Consider the following 23,403-nt stretch of genomic DNA (forward strand, 5'->3'; position numbering starts at 1 on the left):
TGGGTAGAGTTTGTCCTGGAAGGGTGGGCAAAGGCCAGGAGTACAACCTACCCCAAGTGTAGAAAATGGCAGAAGAGTCAGAAGAAATGGGAAAAACCAAACCTCCCATGGCAAGGGAAGGGGCCTCATGTGTCTTGTTAAAGAGACAGTTTTCAAAACCAGCGCATCAGAATTCTGCAGGAAACTGGTGGAAGTAACTAGAACTTGAAACAAGCAAATCTCCTGCTTCTTTCTATCAGAGCTACACCAAATTAAAGCAATCTACAGACTGTGACAAACTTGAGATGGAGAGGGAGAGACAAAATGATAACTGGAGAAATAGAGAAAGACAGAGACAGCTAGAGAGGCAGAGACAGAAATAGAGGGAGAAACAGACAGATGGAGAGGCAAAGAAATAAACAGATTCAGAGAGCTAGAGTGACAGCAAAAAAAAACAGGAGAGTCAGAGACAAAGAGACAGGTAGAGATAGAAAAAGAAAATAGAGGGAGAGACAGAAAGACAGCTAGAGAAACAGAGATAGATAGAGGTAGAAAAAGAAAACAGGAAAAGATAGAGACAGCTTAGAGAGACAAAGACAGAAACAAAGAGATGGGAAAGGCAGAAAAAAAAACAGGGAGAGAAAGAGAAAGACAGAAACAAATGAAAACAGAAAGAGGAAAATGAAGAGACAGAAATGGAAGGACAGAAGCATATAGATGGAGAGAGACAGATGGAGATAGACAGACAAATAGAAACAGAGAGAGAGAAAAAAGAAAGACAGAGGTCAATGAAAAGACAGAGCAAGAAACAAACCTAGGGACCATTAAAAGGCCAATTCACCACTTTTAAGAAAAGCATTTTCTATAGTTTAAAGCCCTGTCAATGCATGTATTAGAGAAATGTGCAATAAGAGGACCTTGATTCAAATCCTCTTTATCACTTAAAGGACTTGAACAAGTCCCTTTCCTTTTACCTGGGCTTCATCTTCCTCATCTGTAAATGGAGGGGGTTGGCCTCAATGGTTTCTGAGTCCAAGCCAACTCTACACCTCCAGTCCCAGTCTCCCTTTTGCAGATTTTCTCAAAGGTGTGTCAACTTTAAGCATCCCCAGGTTGCAGGCTCAACCACATCTAATTCCCTGAAAATCCCACATGGACAAAAGACCAGCAGCACTTCCCTAGCCAAAGATTTATTTAAACAGACATTTCTTGAAGCTTCATTTTTTAAAGTTTCATTTTTTTTAAAACCCTAATTGCATTTATTATTTGCTAATGGATTCTAACAATTAATGAGGCAACAGAAAAACCCACTAACAGCTGCCCAGAGAGCCAGGAAAGTTTATGGGGGATTCAGATGTGTAGCAGCACTCAAGTAAAAATTCAGAGCTGTCTGGGGCAGAGTTTAAACAAAAGTATGTTGTTTTTCCTACTTGGTTAGGAGGGTTTAATGAATCCCCAGCTAATCAACGTTACTCTGACCAGTAGTGCTTCATTAAAAATTTACACTTAAAAATCAGATAATTCATTTAGATGCTATGACTGAAGACTGCTACTTAACATCATGCCCAGCAAAGGCAGTCACCACTCATCTGCTTAGCCAAATCATGGGGCAATAAAACCTGTTACCTAAGAAACTATTAGGAATAAAAAGTGGGTTTCAGATCTCCTGCTCATACAGAACCATCACCCGCAAAATTCAGGGGTTTATTGGACTCCTATCATTACATGCTGCAAAGTAGAAAAGTTTGTTAATTTCTTAAAAAAAAAAAACTCTTCACCTTCCATCTTAGAATCAGTTCTACATTTTAGTTCCAAGGGCTAGGCAATGGGGGTTAAGTGACTTGCCCAGGGTCACACCACCAGGAAGCGTCTGAGACTGGATTTGAACTCATGAAGATGAATCTTTCTGATTCCAAGCTTAGCGTGCTATATCCACTGCACCACCATAAAAAAGCAATGTTCCATAATTAGCTACTCTGACCAGGAAAAAAAAAACAATCAAGAACCACAGATGGAGAGCTGAAAAATACCTGCGTAATCAGTGGCTCCTGAGTCCCCTTCCAAGCTCTAACTGGATCTAAATCACTTTCCACGAACTGTCCATCCAGAAAGTTAAAGCGTTGGCCACCTTCAGGCAGGAAGCACAGAACAGAAGGAGATTTAAATTGGGGTCTCCTAGTTCTAGGTCCTGTGCCCTTCCCAAGGAGGTGGTAGAGAGAGGCCAGGGAGATGTGCACTGAAACTAAGGAACCAGGCAGAGTCCCTGAGTGGCTATTTAGGAATTCAAGAGTGCCCCAGGAATCATTCCCAAATGCTTAGGGTTGAATGCTTTCGAACAGGTGCTTTTTAAATAGGAGTTTAAAAAGCTTATCTTAGGGATAAAGCTTCTTTGAGCTCAACTAATTCTGCTTACATGATCTGAATTCACTTACTTCACCCCCCCAGCATTTTGAGACCTTTAGAAAAACATTCAAAGACTGTAAAAGATTAGATCAGAATGCCCCAAAAGTCCACTTTAAAAGGTTCTGAACTGACTGCAGATATTCACTATTAAGAGATACAGCACAGTTTCCTCCTTCTAAGTTCCCATTCTTGCCAAAACAAGCTATCAGAGAACAGTGATTGGCATCTCTAGCCCAGCTCATAAGGAGGCAAACATTTATTGTAATGAACCAATCCGCTTTGTACCTTGGGCTCGGAGCCAGTTATGCAAAGGCTAAAAAGCAGGACAGGCCCAATACCATTTCATCACATGGTGGACATCCACCAAGAAACTAGGGACAACTGGGTAGCTCAATGACTAGAGCGCCAGGCCTAGACTCTGGAGGACGTGGGTTCAAATCTGGCCTCAGACACTTTCTAGCTGTGCAACCCTGAGCAAGTTACTTAAACCCCAATTGCCTAGCTCTAACTGCTCAGTCTTCTGTTTTGGTAGCAATATATAGCATTGATTCTAAGACAAAGTAAGTTATTTAAAAAAAAGGAAGGAAGGAAGGAAGGAAGGAAGGAAGGAAGGAAGGAAGGAAGGAAGGAAGGAAGGAAGGAAGGAAGGAAGGAAGGAAGGAAGGAAGGAAGGAAGGAAGGAAGGAAGGAAGGAAGGAAGGAAGGAAGGAAGGAAGGAAGGAAGGAAGGAAGGAAGGAAGGAAGGAAGGAAGGAAGGAAGGAAGGAAGGAAGGAAGGAAGGAAGGAAGGAAGGAAGGAAGGAAGATGAAGGAAGGGAAAGGAAGAAAGAAAGAAGGGAGGGAAAGAGAAGGGAGGAAAAGAGAAGGGAGGAAAGATGGGGGAGAAAGAAAGAGGGAGAGAGGGAGGGGGGAAAGGGGGAGAGAGAGAGAGAGAGAGAGAGAGAGAGAGAGAGAGAGAGAGAGAGAGAGAGAGAGAGAGAGAGAGAGAGAGAGAGAGAAAGGAAGGGTGCCAGGCACCAGGGCCACAAAAATAAGGAAAGAAGAGATCCCTACAGTGAAAGTTTCCATTCTAATACAAACACCTCACAGGACAGTTAAAGCTGATTTCCTAGCTGGGTGACCCTGGGCAAGTCATTCAACTCCCAATTGCCAGCCCTTATCTCTCTTCTGCCTTGGGACCAATACACAGTATTGATTCTAAGACAGAAGGTGAGGGTTTAAAAAACATCTTTTTAATGACTAAAAGTATATAAAGAGAGCAGTTAGGTGGTTTGGTAGATAGAAAGCCAGGCCTGGAGATGGTAAGTCTTGGATCCAAATATGACTTAATGAAACTTCCTAGCTGTGGGACCCTAGGCAAGTCACTTCACCCCAATTGCCTAGCCCTTACTGCTCTTGTGCCTTGAAAACATTAAAAGGTCTATGTAAGTGGTGGCTAGCCATTACTGTCCTCTACTACAAGTCGGTAACTTCTCTGCTCTTTACCAAACTTCCAACAAAAGGCAACAATAAATTTTGTTGGGGTTTCCCCCCACCTCTCTTTCTATATTAAATCACTCATGGAAAAGACCTGCCTAAGTTTCCAGCCCAGAATGTCCCAAAAGAAACAATTCCTCAGCCTTCTAAAGGCTAAACTTTCCCTTTGTCATCAAGAAAACTGCCTATGGGAGACTACTGTGCTTCCAGGGAAGACTATGGGTGCCATATTGGAATCACTGAATTTCCTTAGATTCAGAGGTGAAAAACCATCCAGCTTGTTTGATGGGGAGATGTGATGCTGTCTCTAAAGAGCCAAGGGTGGGGGTTAAGCTGATGTGGACAGGAAGGGTATGTCTGACATGACACTTGCCTATTTATATACAAAGTAAAAACAAAAAGTCTCCCCCTTTATTCATTTCCCAGTCACCACCCCAAATGGATATAATAAATATGGTGTGAAAGTCATAGAGTCCTCAGCTGGAAGGAACATCTTGGAGATCACAGAGGAAATATGGCCCCACAAAGGCACATTTAAGAAGTTGAACCCAGGTGTGGATTCTAGACCAGTTTGGGTACTTCCCACAACATCAGGCCTTACTTGAAAGCTATCCCTATAAGGCCAAACTGATGAAATAAGCAGAAGGAAAGCAGACCTGAGAGAGAGAACATAAAAGCAATATGGTCATGAAAGGAAGGCAGAATATCTTAAAGCATAATGACTTTTACAGAAAGGCAACCTGCTGTGTGAGGGAGAAGCCTCAGGAAAAGACCCTGGGACTTAGCAGCAGCTTTCTACCTTTAGAGACTTGGCCTCAGTTTCCCTCTGCCGAGATAAAAAGAGAACTTTGGACTAAAAGGATTCCAACTCTAAATCTCTGATCCAAAGATCTGGCAGTGAGTTCCCCTGGGATCCCCCCCCCTTCCTACCCCAAAGCCCACCACCCAAAAGCTTTGAAAGAGTTGCTTAACTTTCTCTGGGGTCCCAGTTTCCACATCTTTTCTGGATGAGAATAATAAGTCTTATACTCTCCACCTCCTGAGTGTGTTGTACTTTGTAAATAACCAAATATTTCATTTCATAAATACCACTATGATTAAAGAAAATTTGAGTTTTTCATTCCTTCTAGTCCGGAAGAAAAATAAAGTAACAGAAATAACGCTATAAGGAGAAGGCAACAAAAATTCATCCTGGATACAAATTAGTATCTGATCAACACCATAACCATCCACAAAGTCATTTCTCACTTTCCCAAGAGCATTTTTTTAACCCTCTTAAACTCTGAAAAAACTTCTCAAATGGTCCCCCCTCCCTCATCAAATAATTATCCAACTAGTCACTAGCTATGTTCAAGCAATTCCTGAGGCCAGCCAAAAAAAATTACACCTATAAAAAATTGAGATCCTTATTGTCCCAAAATTTCACCCTCTGGGCTTCTTAGTTCCTAGAGTTCTTAAGGTTGTTAGTATTTTGTGTTTGCTGTTAAAGCGAGAATGGGGCAAGTAACAGGTCTTAAAATTTGTTTCTAATTATTCTGCAAACTGGAAAAAAATGAACCCATCAAGCACCTAGACCGAAGAACCAAATTCAGGAGAACTTATCAGTCTCAGCTCCTGATTGTCCTGTAGCTACTAAAAGTTTTTAATTTCCTACAATAAATTATTCATTTCTATATATCTATAATAATAATAATAATAATAATGCTAACATTTATATAGTACTTTGAGGTTTGCCAAGCACCTGAGTGCACATGTAAAATATATGTCAGCTTGTTTATTGTCTGGGAGAACGAGTGAAGGAAGGAGGGAGAGAATTTGGAACTCAAAACTTGAAAAAATGAGCATTACAAAATTGTTTTTACATGTACTATTACTTTAAAAAAGTCAAGTGCTTTTTTAATTTTTAAAATCTTTTTTATCTCATTTTATCTGTATCACAAGGCTTACCACTCACTAGTCTGACCTCTCCATTTTACAGATGAGGACCACTGAGGTCAAGAGAAGCCAAGTGAGTAGCCTAAAGACACAGCTAGCTTTTATTTAAATAAACTTTTATGGCCCGCAAATCACTTGCTAAACTATCTCATTTGATCTCCGGGACTCCTCTACCATCCCCATTTTTACATATAAGCAAACTGAGGCTAGCAGTTATGTTCCTTATCCAGGGTCACACAGCTATGGGAATGTCAGAAACCGTATTGGAACTTGTGTATTCCTAACTGCATGGCCACATTCTAGTTAGCTGTCTGCAGAGTGGAGACAGTACAGGATTTAAAGGCAGCAGGACCTGGGTTTGAATGGGGCTCCCCAGCTCCCATCAAACATAGGGTTCCACTAAGTTTGGGATTCAGGCCAAAAACAAACACAGTAACTCAGACCCTGCCCTCAAGGAGAACACATTCTAATAAAGTGGTCCTCAGGGCAAGGCATGTGGTCACTTTAATTAAGGCTCAATTAGCTTCCTTATCAGTTAAATGGGGGGGGGGGGGGTAATCAGAACTGTGGGGCCCACCTCAGGAAGCAGTGCCCAGATTCAAAGGAAATGAGATATAAAAAGAACACATTTTACAAACCTTATGTAAATATCAGCTACCATCATTATTTTTTTATCATCCAGGGGGATTTCATGGATTGGCAATAAACATATTTACATTTCAAACTAGGACCCTGAAGCACTACAGGAACTAGTTCCCCCAAATTCAGAATCCTGGAGGCCCAGTGGCTGGGGTGGGGGTGTATCTAGCTCCCCCGGCCCCTTCCCCAAAGCTTCACTGTCCCAGACCTCCCAGGACTCCAGACTCCAGTGAACTCTTAGAAACCAAATAAATGGAAAACAACAAAACTTTAGGGAGTAGAAAGGAGGTGGCAACAATTGGGGAAACAAGCAGTTTTGTTTGCCAAAGGAAAGTCAGCCAGCAGTTGGTAGGGTGGCCCAAGCCTCCAAGGTACTTCAGAATGTTCTCCCAGACACAGAGAAGAAAGAAAGGCCCAAGAATCTAGGGCGTGGGTGACTTGCACCATCGCTTATACCAGGATGGCTGCAGAGATCACTACTCATCTCCAAGATGTCCCGAAGCTTCCCAAGGGTTAGAGAGCTTTTCCTCCCTAACAATCATTTCTCAAGCATCCCAGAGGCTTGGGAATACAAAGACAAAATTAACCTTCAAGAAGCTTCCTTTCTATCAGAAACCATAGGAGAACTACAGAGAGGCAAACTCCAAAGTAAATGAAACAGGGGAGGGGGCAGTCAGAGGCAGCTAGCTTCCTGGAGAAGGTGGCATGTCCTAGGTTTGATGGAAAGGCACAGGTGAGGTGAGAGAGCAAGGATTCTTGCACAGAGCCAGGAGCCTACCCACCACCCCACCCCACCATAGTCGACTATCGGCCCACCTCACCTCCAGAACAATAACAAAAGGGAAATTCCCTATGATTAATCTGGGGAAAAGGGTTACAATCAGGTAGTGGTTTTTCTCTGTAACATTTTCCAGTCCAAAGTGAGAAACTATGTTTCAAAACGATGCCTCCATCAATCCCCCACCAAAAAAAAAAAAAAAAAAACTTGATTAAGGTTTAATAACAAGGTAGCAATCTTTCAATTTGTATAAACAAGGGTAGAAGCACCTTCCAAACCCCTCCATTGCACTTGGCAAAGCCCAGATGAGCTCTAATAGCTGCAAGACCAAGGTCTCTGCATGCTAACTAGATTGGAAAGTTTAGGACCAAATTCATTTCAAACTGGGACCTTAAGAACTACCAAGATGGAAACACTGCTAAGAATGGACTTAAGTCATAAAGAGAAAACACTTATCCCTTTAGGACTCATTGACTTTTTAGAAGTCCTACCCATAAGAGGCATTCAGTAGAGTCTCACTCTTTAGTCAAAGAGAGGATGTGGGTTCAAATCTCAGTTCTGCAACTAACAACTTGCCTGACTTGGACAAGTTTACTTGAATCTCAAGGCCTCCATTTCCTCATCTGTAAAATGAGGGAGCAGGATCATTAGATAGCAGGAGATTCAATCCAGCTCTAAATCCCTATGATGTCACAGCCAAAGGCGTGAAGGCATCTCATTTTCATTTAAATGCATTTTCCTTATAGCTTTTCTTGCATTTTGAATGCAATATTTTAAACATGAACGCATTCAGCAAATGTTTACTTTCAATGGCATCTCCCCTAAATGAAATGGTGTAGCAAAAATGTCCTTAAGCTGTCTTTAATCAGAAGCAGAAAAAGGCTTTGCTCAAGACTCCAGCCCCCGCACCATTTCAGAGAGCTCATCACATCTGCACCTGGCATATTGGAGTCAAAAGCTTTGCTACTCAGAGCTCGCGCTGAAGCTTATGGCCACAGATAATGTTCTAATGTGAATCAGACTTAAGAGTTATTAAATAGCTTTTGAAGTCCTCCTATCAAGCGGCTTCAAAGTGAGTGCTAGAAAGAAGAGCTTTCAGTCCAATTATCAACAGGCTGAACAGTTCAGCTGCTCTCGAAGTTCTGAGAAGTCTGGCCACTGGCTCCCTGCCCAGGGTCATTGATTCATTTGGCTGTACAGTCCTGCCAACCTGTATAATGGAAAAGTATAGGAATGTGTGTACTCCACACACACATACACACACACACACACACACACACACACAGGCACCATGTTCACTCATTTGCTCCATACAAGTTCTTATCATCATCATTATTGCTACTCATCTAGTTCTCATCTTTTACGACACAGTTCAGATGTCCTGGGGAATGAATTGCTATCTGGCTATTATTCTTTTTTATTTGATGGCCTGTAGACACAGGTGGACGAAATTACATTTTGGTAGCTGGCAGATATTTAGGCTTACTGAAAAGCCATCACCAGGTCAATTTCTATAGCAGGTAGAAAGTTAGAGACTTTATACATACACCTCACACTCTTCCCGCATGATGAATGCTGCTAGGTCTCTATAGTCTATAAGCCTTTCATGCCCCTTATCTGCTATGGTAGCCTCTACTTAAAGCCAATCAATTAACATGTATTAAGCATTTATGTGCAAGGTACTTGTTACTACTACTGCTGCACTGTTAATAATATTAGCTACTGTTTGCTATCTAAGAGCAGCTGGTTGGAGCCTTTTCTGGATTCAAGAAGACTCTCCCCTTCCTTAGTTCAAATCCAGCTTCAGCCACTTACTAGTTATGTGACTTTGGGCAAGTTATTTAACCCTGTTTGCCTCAATTTCCTCAACTGAAAAATGAGCTGGAGAAGGAAATGGCAAATCACTCCAGTATCTTAGCTGTGTAACCCTGAGCAAGTTACTTAACCCTGTTTGCCTCAGTTTCCTCATCTGTAAAATGAGCTGGAGAAGGAAATGGCAGACCATTCCAGTATCTTAGCTGTGTGACCTGAGCAAGTTACTTAACCCTGTTTGCCTCAGTTTCCTCATCTGTAAAATGAGCTGGAGAAGGAAATGGCAGACCATTCCAGTAACTTAGCTGTGTGACCCTGAGCAAGTTATTTAAACCTGTTTGCCTCAGTTTCCTCATCTGTAAAATGACCTAGAGAAGGAAATAGCAGACCACTCCAGTATCTTAGTTGTGTGACCCTGAGCAAGTTATTTAACCCTGTTTGCCTCAGTTTCCTCATCTGTAAAATGAGCTGGAGAGGGAAATGACAAACCACTCCAGTATTTTTGCCCAGAAAATCCCTAATAAGGTCCTGAAGAGTCAGACATGCCTGTAAAATGACTGAACAACAAATTTGTTCTTATCAGAGTCAGAATACCGTGACATCTAAAGAGGTAGTCCAAGTCAGAAAATCCTGAGTTCAAGTCAAGCATGTGACAAGTTTTCAGACAGATGAAAATCACAAGATGCAGAGAATTATATAGTAAATAGCACATTTCTATTAACTTATTTTTCTTTCCCAAACAGACCTGAGTGTTAATAATAAATATTTTTTTCATTCATTCATTCAAGGTTCCCTCTGGAAAGGAAAGGTAGTCTCCACTGAAATGAATGGGATTAGAGAAGGGGCAGCAAGATTTTTGGAAATTATAAGAAAAAACATAGTTATTATTACTAACAGCTGACATTTATAGAACTCTCAGAGGGGGGTAAAAATCTGTAGATACAACTCATTTGATCTTCCCTAGAGCTTTTTCACTCTGAAACAAAGTGTGTCAGAAGTGGGTCTAGAGATCAGGTCTGAAGGCCAGTTTTTCTATTCAGTCAGTCAGTCAATTGGCACTTTTTTAAAGCCCCTACTATGTGCCAGGCACAGTGCTAAATGCAAGGTATACTAAGAAAGGCAAAAAATACTGTCTTCCCACAAGACAGACAAGGAAAGGGATGCTCCGATTTTAAACTAGTCTTCCTAACCCCTAAAGGGTCCAGTATAGTTATAAAGGTCATAGTCAGTCCCATCTGGCAATACCAAAAACCTATTTACATAGTTTCCATTATACCCATTCAATATACCTTCTTTGGAGATCTCATTTTTCTATAGCTGAGGCAAGTTTTAGTTCCTGTAAGCCAATCATTCAGGGACTTTGGGAATTCAATCAACAGATTTGGAAACTGAGACCCAGAGAAGCTCCAATTACTGGCCCAAAGTCAGATGGGCATTAAATGCCTCAATCCAGACTAGAACTGAGTCCTTCTGCCCCCCCCCCCATCCTTCTGGATCTTTCCCCAGGGCTAAATTCTCCCCTCCCAAGTGTTTGCCCAAGCCCAAGGATCCTGGAGACACCAGCTATCTAAGCTGTTTGCTTGAGCTGCTGTAAAACAAATTCAGAACTGATAATCCAGCTCTGAGCATCTTCACATACAAGGGCTATCAAGGGTGTGAAGTCAGTCCACTGAAGATATCTTTTATGACATTACAGAAAACTACTCTGATCTACTGAGAATAAGCAATAAATAGCAGGCAATTCTACCATTTGATCCTTACCTAAAACTGGTGCTGTCCAAACAGCACAAAGAGCAAGGTCTGTAAAACAATCAGGGGATGGAAAGTCCTAAACACACCAGAATGTTGCTCTCTTTAAATAATAATCTTTGACAGTTTCCATAATGTACATTCCAGATCCAGATATATCCCACTGTAGGAGGATTTTAATGTTAGGCTATACATGGAAAGCTTGATTGCCAGAAAGTGGTTTTAAAAATTACTTCAAAATTTCTCTCCCTCCCTCCCTCTCCTTCTCTGAAGGACAGAAAGCCCTGTCCCGGTTTTAGAATCCAAAGACTTCAGCTCACTAAGTGAGGGGGCATCTGGGAACAGAGCTGGTAGACTTGTATGAAAGTGTCATACAAATAGGAACTATGGTTGGTATTTGTTGTGTGGGAAATTCCCTTCAACAAGTATGATAGCCATCATTTATAATTTAGTAGATAAGGGCTAGGTGTCAGTGGTTCAGAAATTGGCAGATAATAAAATTAAGAGGCAGAAAGGAGCTCAGAGGCTAATCTAACCTGCAATCTACAATGAGAAAATTGAGATCCAGAAAGGCTGAACTGTTGCCCAAGGGCACATCACATAGGTAGTCTATGATAAGAACCTTATTTTAAACCCAGAGATTCTACAAAACCAGTTTGCAAAGCTCCAGGGTGGGCCCATGATTACACAGCTGTTTTAAAAAAAGTCACAAAGGCATCACTAGAACCCAGATCTTCTATTCCAGATTCTCAATTTCTGAATGTGGCTTCCATATGGACATACTGCCCTTAAGGAGGAAGGTCAGCATATGTGCCACCATTTATAACCAAGAGAGTAGTCAGGGTCAGTGAACACCATAAGACCTGAAAGCTCTTGGTCAGTCCCCAATCCCTACCCCATACCACTAAGCATTAAATACTGAGACTTTAAAAAATATATTAATAGATATCTGTATCTTGATTGATACCCCTGAGCTACTGGACATGATAATTGTGGTTTATTCCAAAATTAAATGGACATGGTCTGATGTAGTAGGTCTTTTTGATGATTTTTTTTTTAAAGCTGATATCTTCCTAACAAAGGATCAGTCAAACCCGTATTCTCACTCTATACCAACCATCAAACTAAGTTACTATCAATTCTACACTTTTTGTTTCATTGAAAGAATCCATTTTAATCTGGCCTCAGACATTTCCTAGCTGTATGACCAGAGTCAAGTCATTTAACCTCAATTGCTCAGCCATTCTAGCTCAGTGATAGAACTGATACTAAGACAGAAGGCAGGGTTTTTTTTTTTTAATCATTTGTTAAAAAACCTAACACCTACTGCATGCCCTGTCTCCCCCAAGTAGTTGAAAAGATATTTGAAATCAAAGGATTTGTGTTCAGAACTGGTATTTTTCTATCTCTGTCATCTTAGGCATGTCACTTGGTCTCAGTTTCCTGATCTGTCCCTTACAGCTCTCAGTCTATAAGAGATCTCTTATTCTTTTAACTTTCAAGCTACTGATTGGACCTCCTATGCCCTGAATTATTACTCATCTTCTTTCTGGCTGGGTGTATTCTTCTCTCTCACTACTAGAGGACACAGGCAGTGATTAATATATGTTAGTTGGGCTGGCCAGGATCTGGCCAAAAGGATCTGGCCAAAAGGATCAAACTGAGCCAAAGATTCAAGCCATTTGTAAGACGGATGACTCCTCCCAAAGCTTAACTCCTCACTCCCTACCTGTGTGTGGAAAACTTAGACAAGTAAACAGCAAATGGTTTTTAATATCTATTATTGGGATGCCCTATAAAGAGAAAGATATTTAAAGGAAATAAAGGTGCAGCTTACTTTCCCTTATTTAAACATAATCCCAATTTGAAAGTCATTCTGGCATTCATAAAGGGGAACTGGATCCAAAATGGGGGAGGCAGCATAGTTAAGTCCAACTTTTGCAGTTTCCACTATCCTCTCTGTCACTTTAAAGGCACCTTATTTTTAAAAGGCTACAATAAAGTCCTGGAACTGTTTTGACTCTAACACTTAATAGTTGGGCATTAAGTAACATATTACATATATGATACGTAATTATAGAATAGCACATAACATCTGTGCCTCAGTTCCCTCCTCTATAAAATGAGAATGTTTTGCCCTATACACCTCAAACGGTTTTTGTAAACTCAAATGTAGGCTAGGATTTGTTAAAATGAAGAAAGATCATTTACATAATCATCTCCACGGAATTCACTGAGCCAATAATTCAAGTCTGTCCTGGGAATATTGGAAAGTACTCCCCAGACTCATAATCAAACTCCTCTAGACTTAACTGAGTTAACTTTTGACTTCCAGGTCACCTCTAGGAACAAACTTTTTATTCCCATCACAATAGACAAGCCCAAGACCTGAAGACTTTTTCCTCTGGTCTATGGAAATTAAAAACTCAATCCATTTTTTCAAAAAGTTTCCCCCCCCCCCCCCCCCCCCCCGTCTTTCTTTTTTTCTAGGAGTTTCTGGCCCGGAGTTCATCCCCTCAGGCAGAAGCTACTCAATAAATGAACGTTGGAGTGGAATGGAATTTCTATTACCACTTCTTTTTATATTCAAGAAAAAGTTTCAATCTATTCCCAGCGAGAATGGGTAGACCGCAAATTAGTCATTCTGAAGCAGAGGACAGCTAAGAGCACCAGTTTATCCAAGGGCTGAACCATTCAGAGAATAGAGGTAACTATAGAAATGCGAAGTACTGGTGATTAGGGCATCAGCATTCAATTCCAGAAGATGGAAGATTTTTTTTTTTTATTTTGTTAAAGCTAAACTAAGCCCCAGCTCCCATTCTCAAGGACCTCCCCCCACCTTTTTACAGCTATACCCCCCCTTAAATTTCAAACGGCCTGGATGGAGATCATTAACAGGGGTCACGAAGCTGCCAGCCTTCTCTCAATACGCTCCCCGCAGGGACAGGGTACCATCCAAAAGTGAGCGGAGACAACTTTCTTTGCGGGACAACAGCCTTAAATTAGCAGTCACAGCTGTCCGGGACCCCAGAGAGGAGAGATCCACCTTAGGGTGGAGGTTCAGGATTCTTCATCATCAGAAGTGGTTTGGGGGTAGCCCTGGGGAGCGCTCGCTGGCTGTCCCCGAGCACGCAACCCCCAGCCCCAAATCTGGGAGCCCACTTGCACTAATCCAAAGAGACACAGACAAGGCTCCAACAAATAATGGGGGTTAAGGGGAAAAGAACAGGGTGATCCTGACTCATTACCCACTCGCGGCACTAGCAAGGTTGGGTCATTGATCCCCAGACAGGCAGACAGACAAACGCACGCACATACGCTCGCACCCCCCGTGGGCCCCACCCTCGCGGCCCCAGCAGGGAGGAAGGGGACACTTACAGCGTGACGGTCCAGGAGGGGATGTCCCGGGGCAGTGCGGCCAGCCCCAGCCCGCTGCAGTCTAGCAGAGCCCCAGTACAAGTGCAGTTGGAGGCGCAGGGCGCGCCGGGGCCCGGAGCGGCCGCGAGTAGCAACAGCCGCAAGCCGAGGGCCAGCAGCAGGCGAGGGAGCGGCCACCGCGGGGCCCCGGGGCCTCCCCAGCTGCGCCCCGCCATCTTGGCTCCGGCGCGGTCCGGTCCGGCCCGGCGGGGTAGGGGCGGCCGGCAGGAGCTTCGGGGGGCTTGCAGGGAGCACAGGCACCCGTCTGGAGCGGACGGGCGGGCGGCAGAGAGATCCGCGGCTTGGCCCCTCAGCACTAGGCGCCCAGCATCGCCGCTGGGCGCAACTTATGGGGCCGGGCCGGAGAGTCCGGGAGTCCGAGTCGAAGCGCCTGGGAGTCCCAGCAAGCGAACGGGGCAGGACGCAGGGGCGGGATCCGCGCCCTCCTCTTCCTCCTCCTCCTCGGCTTCTTCCTCCCGGGGATCCCTCAGTGGCCCTGCGGCTCGGCTAGCCCACAGCCCCCGGCAGGGGGGGAGTCCGCGCTCATCCGGGAAGGGCCGTCCCGACACCAGCTCCTGCAAACGGGGCGGGTGAGCCCCGGTCTTCGTTCCCCGCACAAGTGACTTAGCCCCGCTGCTGCCCAGCAGCTGTGGACATCGTCTCGCTCAGTGCGCAGGACTTCGGTTCTGCACGCCTCACTCCCTTAGCAACAGAGCCCCGGACTAGGTTCGGCTCCACTCGGTGCACTTCTCAACTCGGCCTCGGACTGGGCTCTGCACGACTCAGCTCAGTTCCGCTCCCGGTACAGCTCGACTTTGCAGCGCTCACCGCTCGTCGCTCTCCTCTGCCCAACTCAGCTCAGCACGGCTCGGCTCTCCTCTGCGCCGCTCTGCTAGGCTCAACTCTACTCCGTGCACGGCTCAGGCTCAGTTCCCCTCAGCACCGTACCACTCCGCTCGGTGCACCGCTCTGCACGGCTCTGCACTGCTCAGCTCTTGCCCCGCGCGCCCAAACAATCGCTCTCCCAACTCTCCGGGTCCCCGCAACCCCGCCCCCCCCCCGCCGCCGCAAACGCCGCCGCCGCGCGCCCGGGCCTGGCCCACGTTGGATACATTGCAACATGTACCGGCTCCACCTCCCCGCTCGATCCCCATTGGCCCGGGGCAGAGGGTCCTGGGGCCGCCGTGTCCCAGAGCCCTCTGATTGGCCCGAGTGCAGCTGCCAGTCCCGCCCCACTCTTCCCTGGGCCCCACCCCCTCCCTTCCCCGCCCTGGGGCTCCGAGCCCCCACTCTCTTTTCCCACCCAAGGTGTGAAAGGCTGGGGAATGGGGAGGGACTCTCCCCCATCCCCACCCCCCGGCTTCTTAAAGGAGAATCGCCTGCTCTACCGAGAGATATTGGGAGGAGGGCAGGGGCCCCGGGGAGTCCCTCCTATAGTCTTTCTTCAGGTCCCCACGACCTGCAAAGTTGGGAAAGTATGCAAAGCTCTCGCGACTGGGTGCAATCTGCAGGCGAGTTCTCCCTCAGACCCTCGGCTTTTCCTCCTTCCCAAAAGAGCAGCTCCCGAGATATGCCACGAACCTGCCCCCTACCCATTTTCCAGGTGCCCACCCCGGGGCAGGGCGGGGGATTGGGGGGGTGGGGGGGGGGAGTTGAGGCCATATGCTTAAGGCCCTTTTGTTTCGGTTGAGGGCGTCAGGTCCGGTTCTGTTTGTTTCTCTGTGCTTGGATGGGAGGCGGCGCGTCACAGAAATTGTAGATGGTCCCAGAGACAGGCTTTGTTCCCAACTTGCAAGGCTTTTGAAACTCAGTCATATTTCCATGATTTACAAGGGGACTGGATTTGCATAATCAGCGTGTGCTGCAGAAACCAAGTCTAGACCGTGGTTACCCCCTCCCCCTTCTGAGTCTTGGCTGTAAGATACTTCTGCGAACCCTGGTTTAAAAAAAGGGAGGGGATATTAAAAAAAAAAAATCCTCCTCCACCAACCTCGAAAAGACGCTGATAACAGTGATCAGAAGAGAGACGATCTCCAAGGAGAAGCCTCCATTTCTTCGAGGCGGTTTCAAACTTTGGTTCACGTCCTGATTGAGTGGCCATGTGCTACGAGGGCAAATTAAAAAACGCACACACTTTGTTAACTGGGTAATGTGTAGATGATCTCCGCCTCCAGACATTTGGCGTTCTCTAGTGTCTCACATCCATCCCCTGAGGATGCAAGTTTCCAACATAACTGCACACCTTGTCGTAATTTACTGTTTACACATAAACATGGAAAATAAACTGGGATGTGTCGGTTGAAAAATATTTGCTTCTGCAGATTAGATCTTAGTGAGAGAAGAGGCTCAGTTCCAAATGGGAGTCAAAAGCAGTCCTTCTTGGTTAATGTTCTTTACATTTCACTTTATCTCGGGAGCCTCCTTTAAGGGAACATACAAAATACATGGAATTCCCCGCTGTCATAGGCTTGCCTCTCAGGTTTAACACACACACACAATCACGTCTGTTCTTGGTAACTCAAGTAAAAACATTTTTGTCTCTATAATATCATCAGGGTTCATGAAATTGCTTTTTATTTAACAAAATATACACAGTAATACTCCCAGTAAACTGAGGGGGGAGGGGGGAATCCTTCCAGAGAGATCTCTTTCTATCCCCAACACGGGTACCCTGAAGTCAGGCAATAAACATGGAGAATAATCATAGTTAATAATTTTTGCTGTTCAGTCCCAGAGTCTTCATGACTCCATTTGAGGTTTTCTTGGCAATGATATTAGAGAGATTTGCCATTTCCTTCTCTAGCTCATTTTACAGATGAGAAGACCATAAGCAAACAGGGTTAAGTGACGCCTCAGCTAGTAAGTATCTGAGGTCACATTTGAACTGAGATCTTTCTGACTCCATACCAGGTGCTCTATCCACTGTTTTACCTGACTGCTATGTGCTAGGTGGTGTGGAAATTTGATCCTCACAACAGTCCTCGGAGGTAGGGTGCTATTATTATCCCCAACAGCAAACAAGGACCAAGTGAAGTCCCCAGAGTTACAAAGCTATTAAGTGTCTGAGGCCAACTTTGAACTCAGGTCTTCCTGATTCCAGTCCCAGCCTCAGTATGTGTCAGGAACTGTGCTAGATGATAAGGATACAAACAAATGATGGGCTCAGTTTTTTATGTAAATAAAGAGATACACAGATAAATATATACAATATATATACAATATATATACAACAAAATAAATATAAATACAAATTACAGAATGTCAGAATTAGAAGAGACCTCTGAAGCTATCCATCTAGTAGGTTGTCTCCACTCAAACATGAGTTTCCTCTTCCGCCTCCCTAATGTGGCCATCCCACCTTCACTTAATGTTCTCCAACAAAGGGGAATCCACCACTTCTTCTATGCAGCTCATTATTGTTGTTCGGTCCTGTACAACTCTTTATGAACCTATTTGGGGTTTTCTTGGCAGAGGTACTGGAGTGTTTTGCCATTTTCTTCTCCATCTCATTTGAAAGATGAGAAAACTGAAGCAAACAGGATTAAGTGACTTGCCCATGGTCACATGGCTAGAAAGTATCTGATGTCAAATTTGAACTTGGGTTTTCCTGACTCTAGGTCCAGCACTCTAGCCATTGTGCCATTTTGCTGCCCAATATTCAGCTTGCTCCCCTTTGGAGAACTAAGAGAGTGAGAAAGTTTTTCTTGGAACCAAACCTAAATTTGCCCCTTTTGCAGCTTCCACTCACTATTCGTTATTCTTTGAAGCTGAGTAAAACAAATCAAATCCCTTTTTTTATGACAGCCCTCTATATGATTTGAAGGGTGCTATCATGTCCTCTCTCAACTCTTCTGCAAGAATTCCTTCCACAAATTTCATATGGCATGAATTCTAGACCTTTTCAGAATGCTAGAAGCAGAAGACCAAGCTTCTAATCTCACTTCTGGCTTTAATTCCTGTGTGACTTTAATGCCTTTGGGTCTGTTTCCTCATCTGTAAAATAAGGGGGTTAGACTTAGAGGCATAGATCTGTGGTCATCTTACCTTCCTAATCCTCAGTTTCTACCTCTGTAAAATAAGAGGTTGGACTAGATCATGTCTAAGGTAAGCTTCTTTCTCTTAACCTATGATTCTATTGACTCTCCTAGTTACTCTCCCCTAAACACTCTGAATCTTATTTTAAAAAGTTAATTGCTGGCATTTATGTATCCTTTGAACCTTAGCTTTAAAGCTGCCAAGAACTTTCCATACATTATCTCATTTGATCCTTATCAATGTCCTTAACTAAGAACCAAGCACAGGATTCCAGTAGTGTTCTGACTAGGGCAGAGAGAGCTCAACAGGGCCAATACCCCCTCCATTCTGGACATCTGAGCCTCTGTGAATTGTTCAGTGTGTCACATTACCTCCTTGACTGCCATATTTTACTCTTGGTTTCTATTGAGTTTATAGCCTATTAAAATGAGGGTCCACCTAGTCACGTGTCTACATCATCTCCTTTTGAAGCTGATTTTTTAAAAATCCATTAATGCAGAAATTTACATTTATTTCTATTACATTTCATCTCATTAGATTTAGCCTCTTGAAGTCTTATTTGGTCCTGAATCTATCCTCTACCATGTAACCCCCCAAACTGTCACATGGACATTTTAAAAGCATGTGTATCTATGTCTTCCATTAAGTCATAAATACATATGTTGAATAGCATAGGGCCAAGGAAAGATTCCCAGGACATTCAGCTAGACATCTTCCTCTAAGTTGATACCAAGCCATTATTGACTTCTCCCTGGATCCAGTCATTCAATTCCCAAGCATGCCTAACTATTACCCAGCCCATATCTCTCCAACTTATACATAAGAATAGATAGATTGGAGAGACAGACAGACAGACAGAGAGACAGACAGACAGACACAGAGAGACAGAGACAGAGAGTCAGGCCTGGAGATGGCCTCAAATACTTCTAAGCGGCATGCCTGGGCAAGTCACTTAACTCCCATTTCCTAGTCCTTACAACTCTTCTGCCTTGTAACCAATATAGGGAACTGGGAAGTATCTGAGCTCAAATTTGAACCCAAGACCCTCTGTCCTTGGGCCTGGGTCTCAATCCACTGAGCCACTTAATTTCCCACCCCCACTCTACATTAGCCAGTTTTACTCTATCCTTTCCAAACCAAAGATCATTCCATTTGACAAAGAAAGAAGAAGCAAAGTTATCACTGTGCCATACACCAGAACCTCTTCTGGTTCTCCTTTTTATCTTTTGTATCTTTTATATCTCCTTTATAAAAGAAAAATGCTTTTTTATTGTTCTCATGCCAGCTCATTTTGAACTATTACTCTTCATTTACAATTCTTATAGGTCAGAACCATCCGTCTGTTTTCTTTTTCCATTACCAACTCTTACTTCTCTCTTTTTCCTATTTTTTTAAGGAATTAGATTTTTAAAACATTTCATTGAAGCCTTTTGTCTTTTATAGTTATTTCCTGACTTCTCATGACCCACTCCTCTTGACTTCTCAAAACTCACTCAGATAAAGTATCTTTTCACACATTCCTTTTAAGAATCTAAGTTGAGAAACAGCTCAATGGATTGAGTGCTGAGATTGAGTCTGAGACTTCCTATCTCTGTTATCTGGGTAAGTTACTTAACTGCCCATTGCCTAGTCCTTGCCACTTTTCTGCCCTGGAGTCAATACTTGGTACTGATTCTAACGTGGAAGGTAAGAGTTTAAAAAAAATTTAAGTTGATTGAGAATGTCCACAATGATCTATGGCATCCTCCCTTTTCCTCTTTAAATTGTTTCTGTTTGAATCTTTTCAATTTCATTACTGAAAATTTCTCAAAATACTTGAACTGAATTCCTTTCTAGAAACATTGTCGCTCATCATGTCTGGAATTCTCTCCCTCTTTATCTCCACATCATAGCTTCTGTGACTTCCTTCATGAATCAGGTGCATTCTTGCATTCCACAAGAAATCAGTTCTATCTTCCTTAATGCCTGCAGCCACCACCTTTGAAGATGAACGACGTCAACGTCTTGCCGCTGCGCGTGAACACCGACACCAGGCCACAACCGCACCCTCCATAACAACTGGCATTCCATGCCCCATGTGACACAAACTTTGTGCCTCAGTCTTTGGACTTCATAGCCACATAAGGGTACATCAATAGATGATAATACACAAAGTCAATCATTGTTCTCGGCTTCCGAGAGACTACTACTAATGCCAGTTCCATTTCCTTTATTGCTTATCTTTTATTTTATGTGTGTATTTATATATAATTATATTAATTGCTAATTGATATGAAATTAAATAAATTATTAAAATTATGTGCATATTATATGTTAAAAATATGCATGTGTATATATTTCTATGAGATATATACACACAAAATAATATTTTCATATAGTTGTTTGGATATCACCTTATTTCTTGACAACAGAGACCCTGTCCTTTTATTTCTTTTTATTGTTTTCTTCTTATTGTCCCCAAAGAGGATTATCAGTGCCTTGTCTATAATGCTCAATATTGCTATACTTGCTCATAAAATGATATGTTCAGAAATTTAGAGTTAGAAGAATCTCAGAGGTCATTATTTTCCAGATAAGGAAACCAAGGCTGGAAAAGTAAAATGTATTGATCAAGTTCACACAGGAGGAATAATAGCAGAGCCAGAATTTGAACCTAGTTCCTCTTATTTGTTGCATTGAACTAAATTTACTCATAATTTCTAGCACCAGAAATTCCGATCTTTTGGTTTTATGCTTTTCATCCAAAAGACTAGGTACCCAGAGGTCAAAAAACCCCAAACCTCTAACCAACAGAAATCTCAGACATAAGGATGAGAGCCCACAAACTTAAGTTTAAATGACTCCTGTGGTCTTGTTATGGTAAAACAGGGGTCTGCCATCGAAAAGCTGAAATCCCTCGAAAAACATTGAGGAGAGGGCCCCTGGGGAAGCAGGGGGAAGCTTTGGCAGCTCCTCTAGTCTATGGTACAGCAATGAAGTCATGTCTGCTCCTCATACCATCTGTGGAAGTTTGCCCACCCACTAACGGTCCACTTTGCTTTGAGTTGAGTGTGTGCTGAGAGAACAGTCATGTTGCTTGCTGCATAGGGGGAAATTATCAGTAATTGAGTCCAAATGGCAGCACCCTAAGAATAGATGCCGTGGCTTGCTTAGCAAACAGCAAACCCCATGTTCAGGTGTCTGAACCTTGTATTCTATTGGCCACTCAGGAGAAAAGCACTTCCTGGATCAACAGCCTTTGGATTTGGGGGCTCCCTACACCTGTCGCCCCATGACAACATTTTAACTAACTTAGTTGGTTATATGTTACTTCAGCTAAGTCTGTAGCTGGACCATCATTAGTCTTTGGGCAGCCTCGAAGTACAAAGTCCCATTATTCAAAGTCACAAATGTCCATGCGACTGTTTATGCCCAATCAGTATGGAAGCACCTTCCATATTGGTCTGATCAGCCACCTCTGGACACACTGTACACTGACCCTGACATTGCCATGTGATTTTGCACCTCTTCAAGTATGAAGGACACCAACTGACCAATCAACCAACCATTCCAAGTTATAGTTACGTGAAATATGTACTTTGTGCACAAAATATGATTATGTAAATTATGTTATGATCATGTAAAATGTGTCCCCGGCCAGGGGTAATATGAAGTATGAATTGGAATAACTCTTTGGTCCAGCATTCAAAATCCTTTATAGCCTGGCGCCCTCTTACCTTTCTAGACTTCTGATACCTTTTTCCCTATCACATACTCTGCATTCTAGTGACGCTGGCTTCTTTCCCTGTTGTTCCTCACACAAGACACCCTATTTCCCAATTTGGGGCATTTTCCCTAGCTGAATCTAGCTGAATCTAGAATGCTCTCCTTCCTCACCTCTGCTTCTTGGCTTCATTCAAATCCCAGCCAAAATCCTTCTTCTTACAGGAAGCTTTTCCAGATTCTCCTTAAGTCTCATGAGGTCCCTCAGATGTGTGTGTATGTGTGCACTATACACACAGATATATGTGTTTCTATATTTTATATAGACATACACACATATATTTGTACACCTTGTTTGCATATATTATTGTATCCCTCATTAGACTATGAGCTCCTCAAGGGCAGGAAATGGCTTTTGTCTTTCTTTGCATCCTGATTGCTGAGCATGATGATTGGCACATCGTTGACTGATTGATTATATAGGTGACTCCTAGATTAAGATAGCTCTTGAATTCAGAGCTCCAACACAGACTGGACTATTAGCTATTTCGATATAATTTCCCAAAAATATCTCGAGCTCAACATGTTAAAAACAGAACTCATCATCTTCCACTTCCCCACAATCCATTCATCTTCCAAATTTCATTATTTCTTCCTTTTCTAACTATTGTAGTTTCCTCTTAGAAGGTGAAATTTTGTATGCACCTGTAGTTAGAAGATTTAGAGGTACAAGATGATTATGTTAAGTGATCAATTGGGGGGGGGGGACTAATCCCCCAATCATCATCAGGGGGGATTGGGAATTTTAGATTTACTCCACCCTGCTTAGTCTTTAGAATTTTAGCAACTAGGAATGTATACACCCCCACTTAAGTATGAGAGAGGAAGGTCTATGACCCAAGTGTGCTAGCAAGTGACAAATCAGAAACAACTAACTGACTACCTGAGCTGTCCAAAGCCAAGTTTAAGCCACCAATGGTACATGTAAGACACAGGAAGTGGTGTAAGGAACTGCCTTTATATTTTGAATCACTTCCTGTGAGAGGGAGTTGGCCATGGAATTTGACCTTGGAGGAATTTGAATGTGACACCTCAGACTGCTTCCCTTAGATTACCACATGGTAAGTGATAAGACTGACTTCCCTTTCCTTGGCTTTTCTGGAGGCACCAGCCTCTGGAGAGCCCATCTCTTGGGACTCCCTTTCCCTTGGCTTTCTGGAGTCACTAACCTCTGGAGAGACCCCTCATCTTGGAAGAGACCTCATGGCTGGAAGCCATGTTAGATTCAATCCTCTGCCCACCCCACCCACCCACCCTTGGCTGAGGCCTCTGAACTACTGCCTGGTTCAGACCCGGCCAGAACAGCCATCTTTCTCTCTTTCCCTCTCTCTCTTTGGCATGATGCAGCACTCATGGTGGCAGCAGTAAGGTGGGGATTTTGAAATGGCTAATCAGCCATGAGCCCATGGTCTTTATTTT

At 43.3% G+C, this 23,403-nt stretch overlaps 1 protein-coding gene across 1 annotated transcript in view; it reads right to left on the bottom strand.

Annotated features, from left to right (window-relative positions):
• Positions 1 to 15,245, bottom strand: part of LRIG1 (leucine rich repeats and immunoglobulin like domains 1) — a 140,480-nt gene extending 125,235 nt beyond the window's left edge. The window contains exon 1 of the mRNA XM_007500048.3: positions 14,149 to 15,245. Within this exon, the coding sequence (XP_007500110.2) occupies positions 14,149 to 14,363 (215 nt within the window). The 5' untranslated portion in view covers positions 14,364 to 15,245. The remainder of the gene's footprint in view (positions 1 to 14,148) is intronic.
• Positions 15,246 to 23,403: the final 8,158 nt, after the last annotated feature.

The sequence above is a fragment of the Monodelphis domestica genome, chromosome 7 (assembly GCF_027887165.1).
Source record: "Monodelphis domestica isolate mMonDom1 chromosome 7, mMonDom1.pri, whole genome shotgun sequence".
NCBI lineage: Eukaryota > Metazoa > Chordata > Mammalia > Didelphimorphia > Didelphidae > Monodelphis > Monodelphis domestica.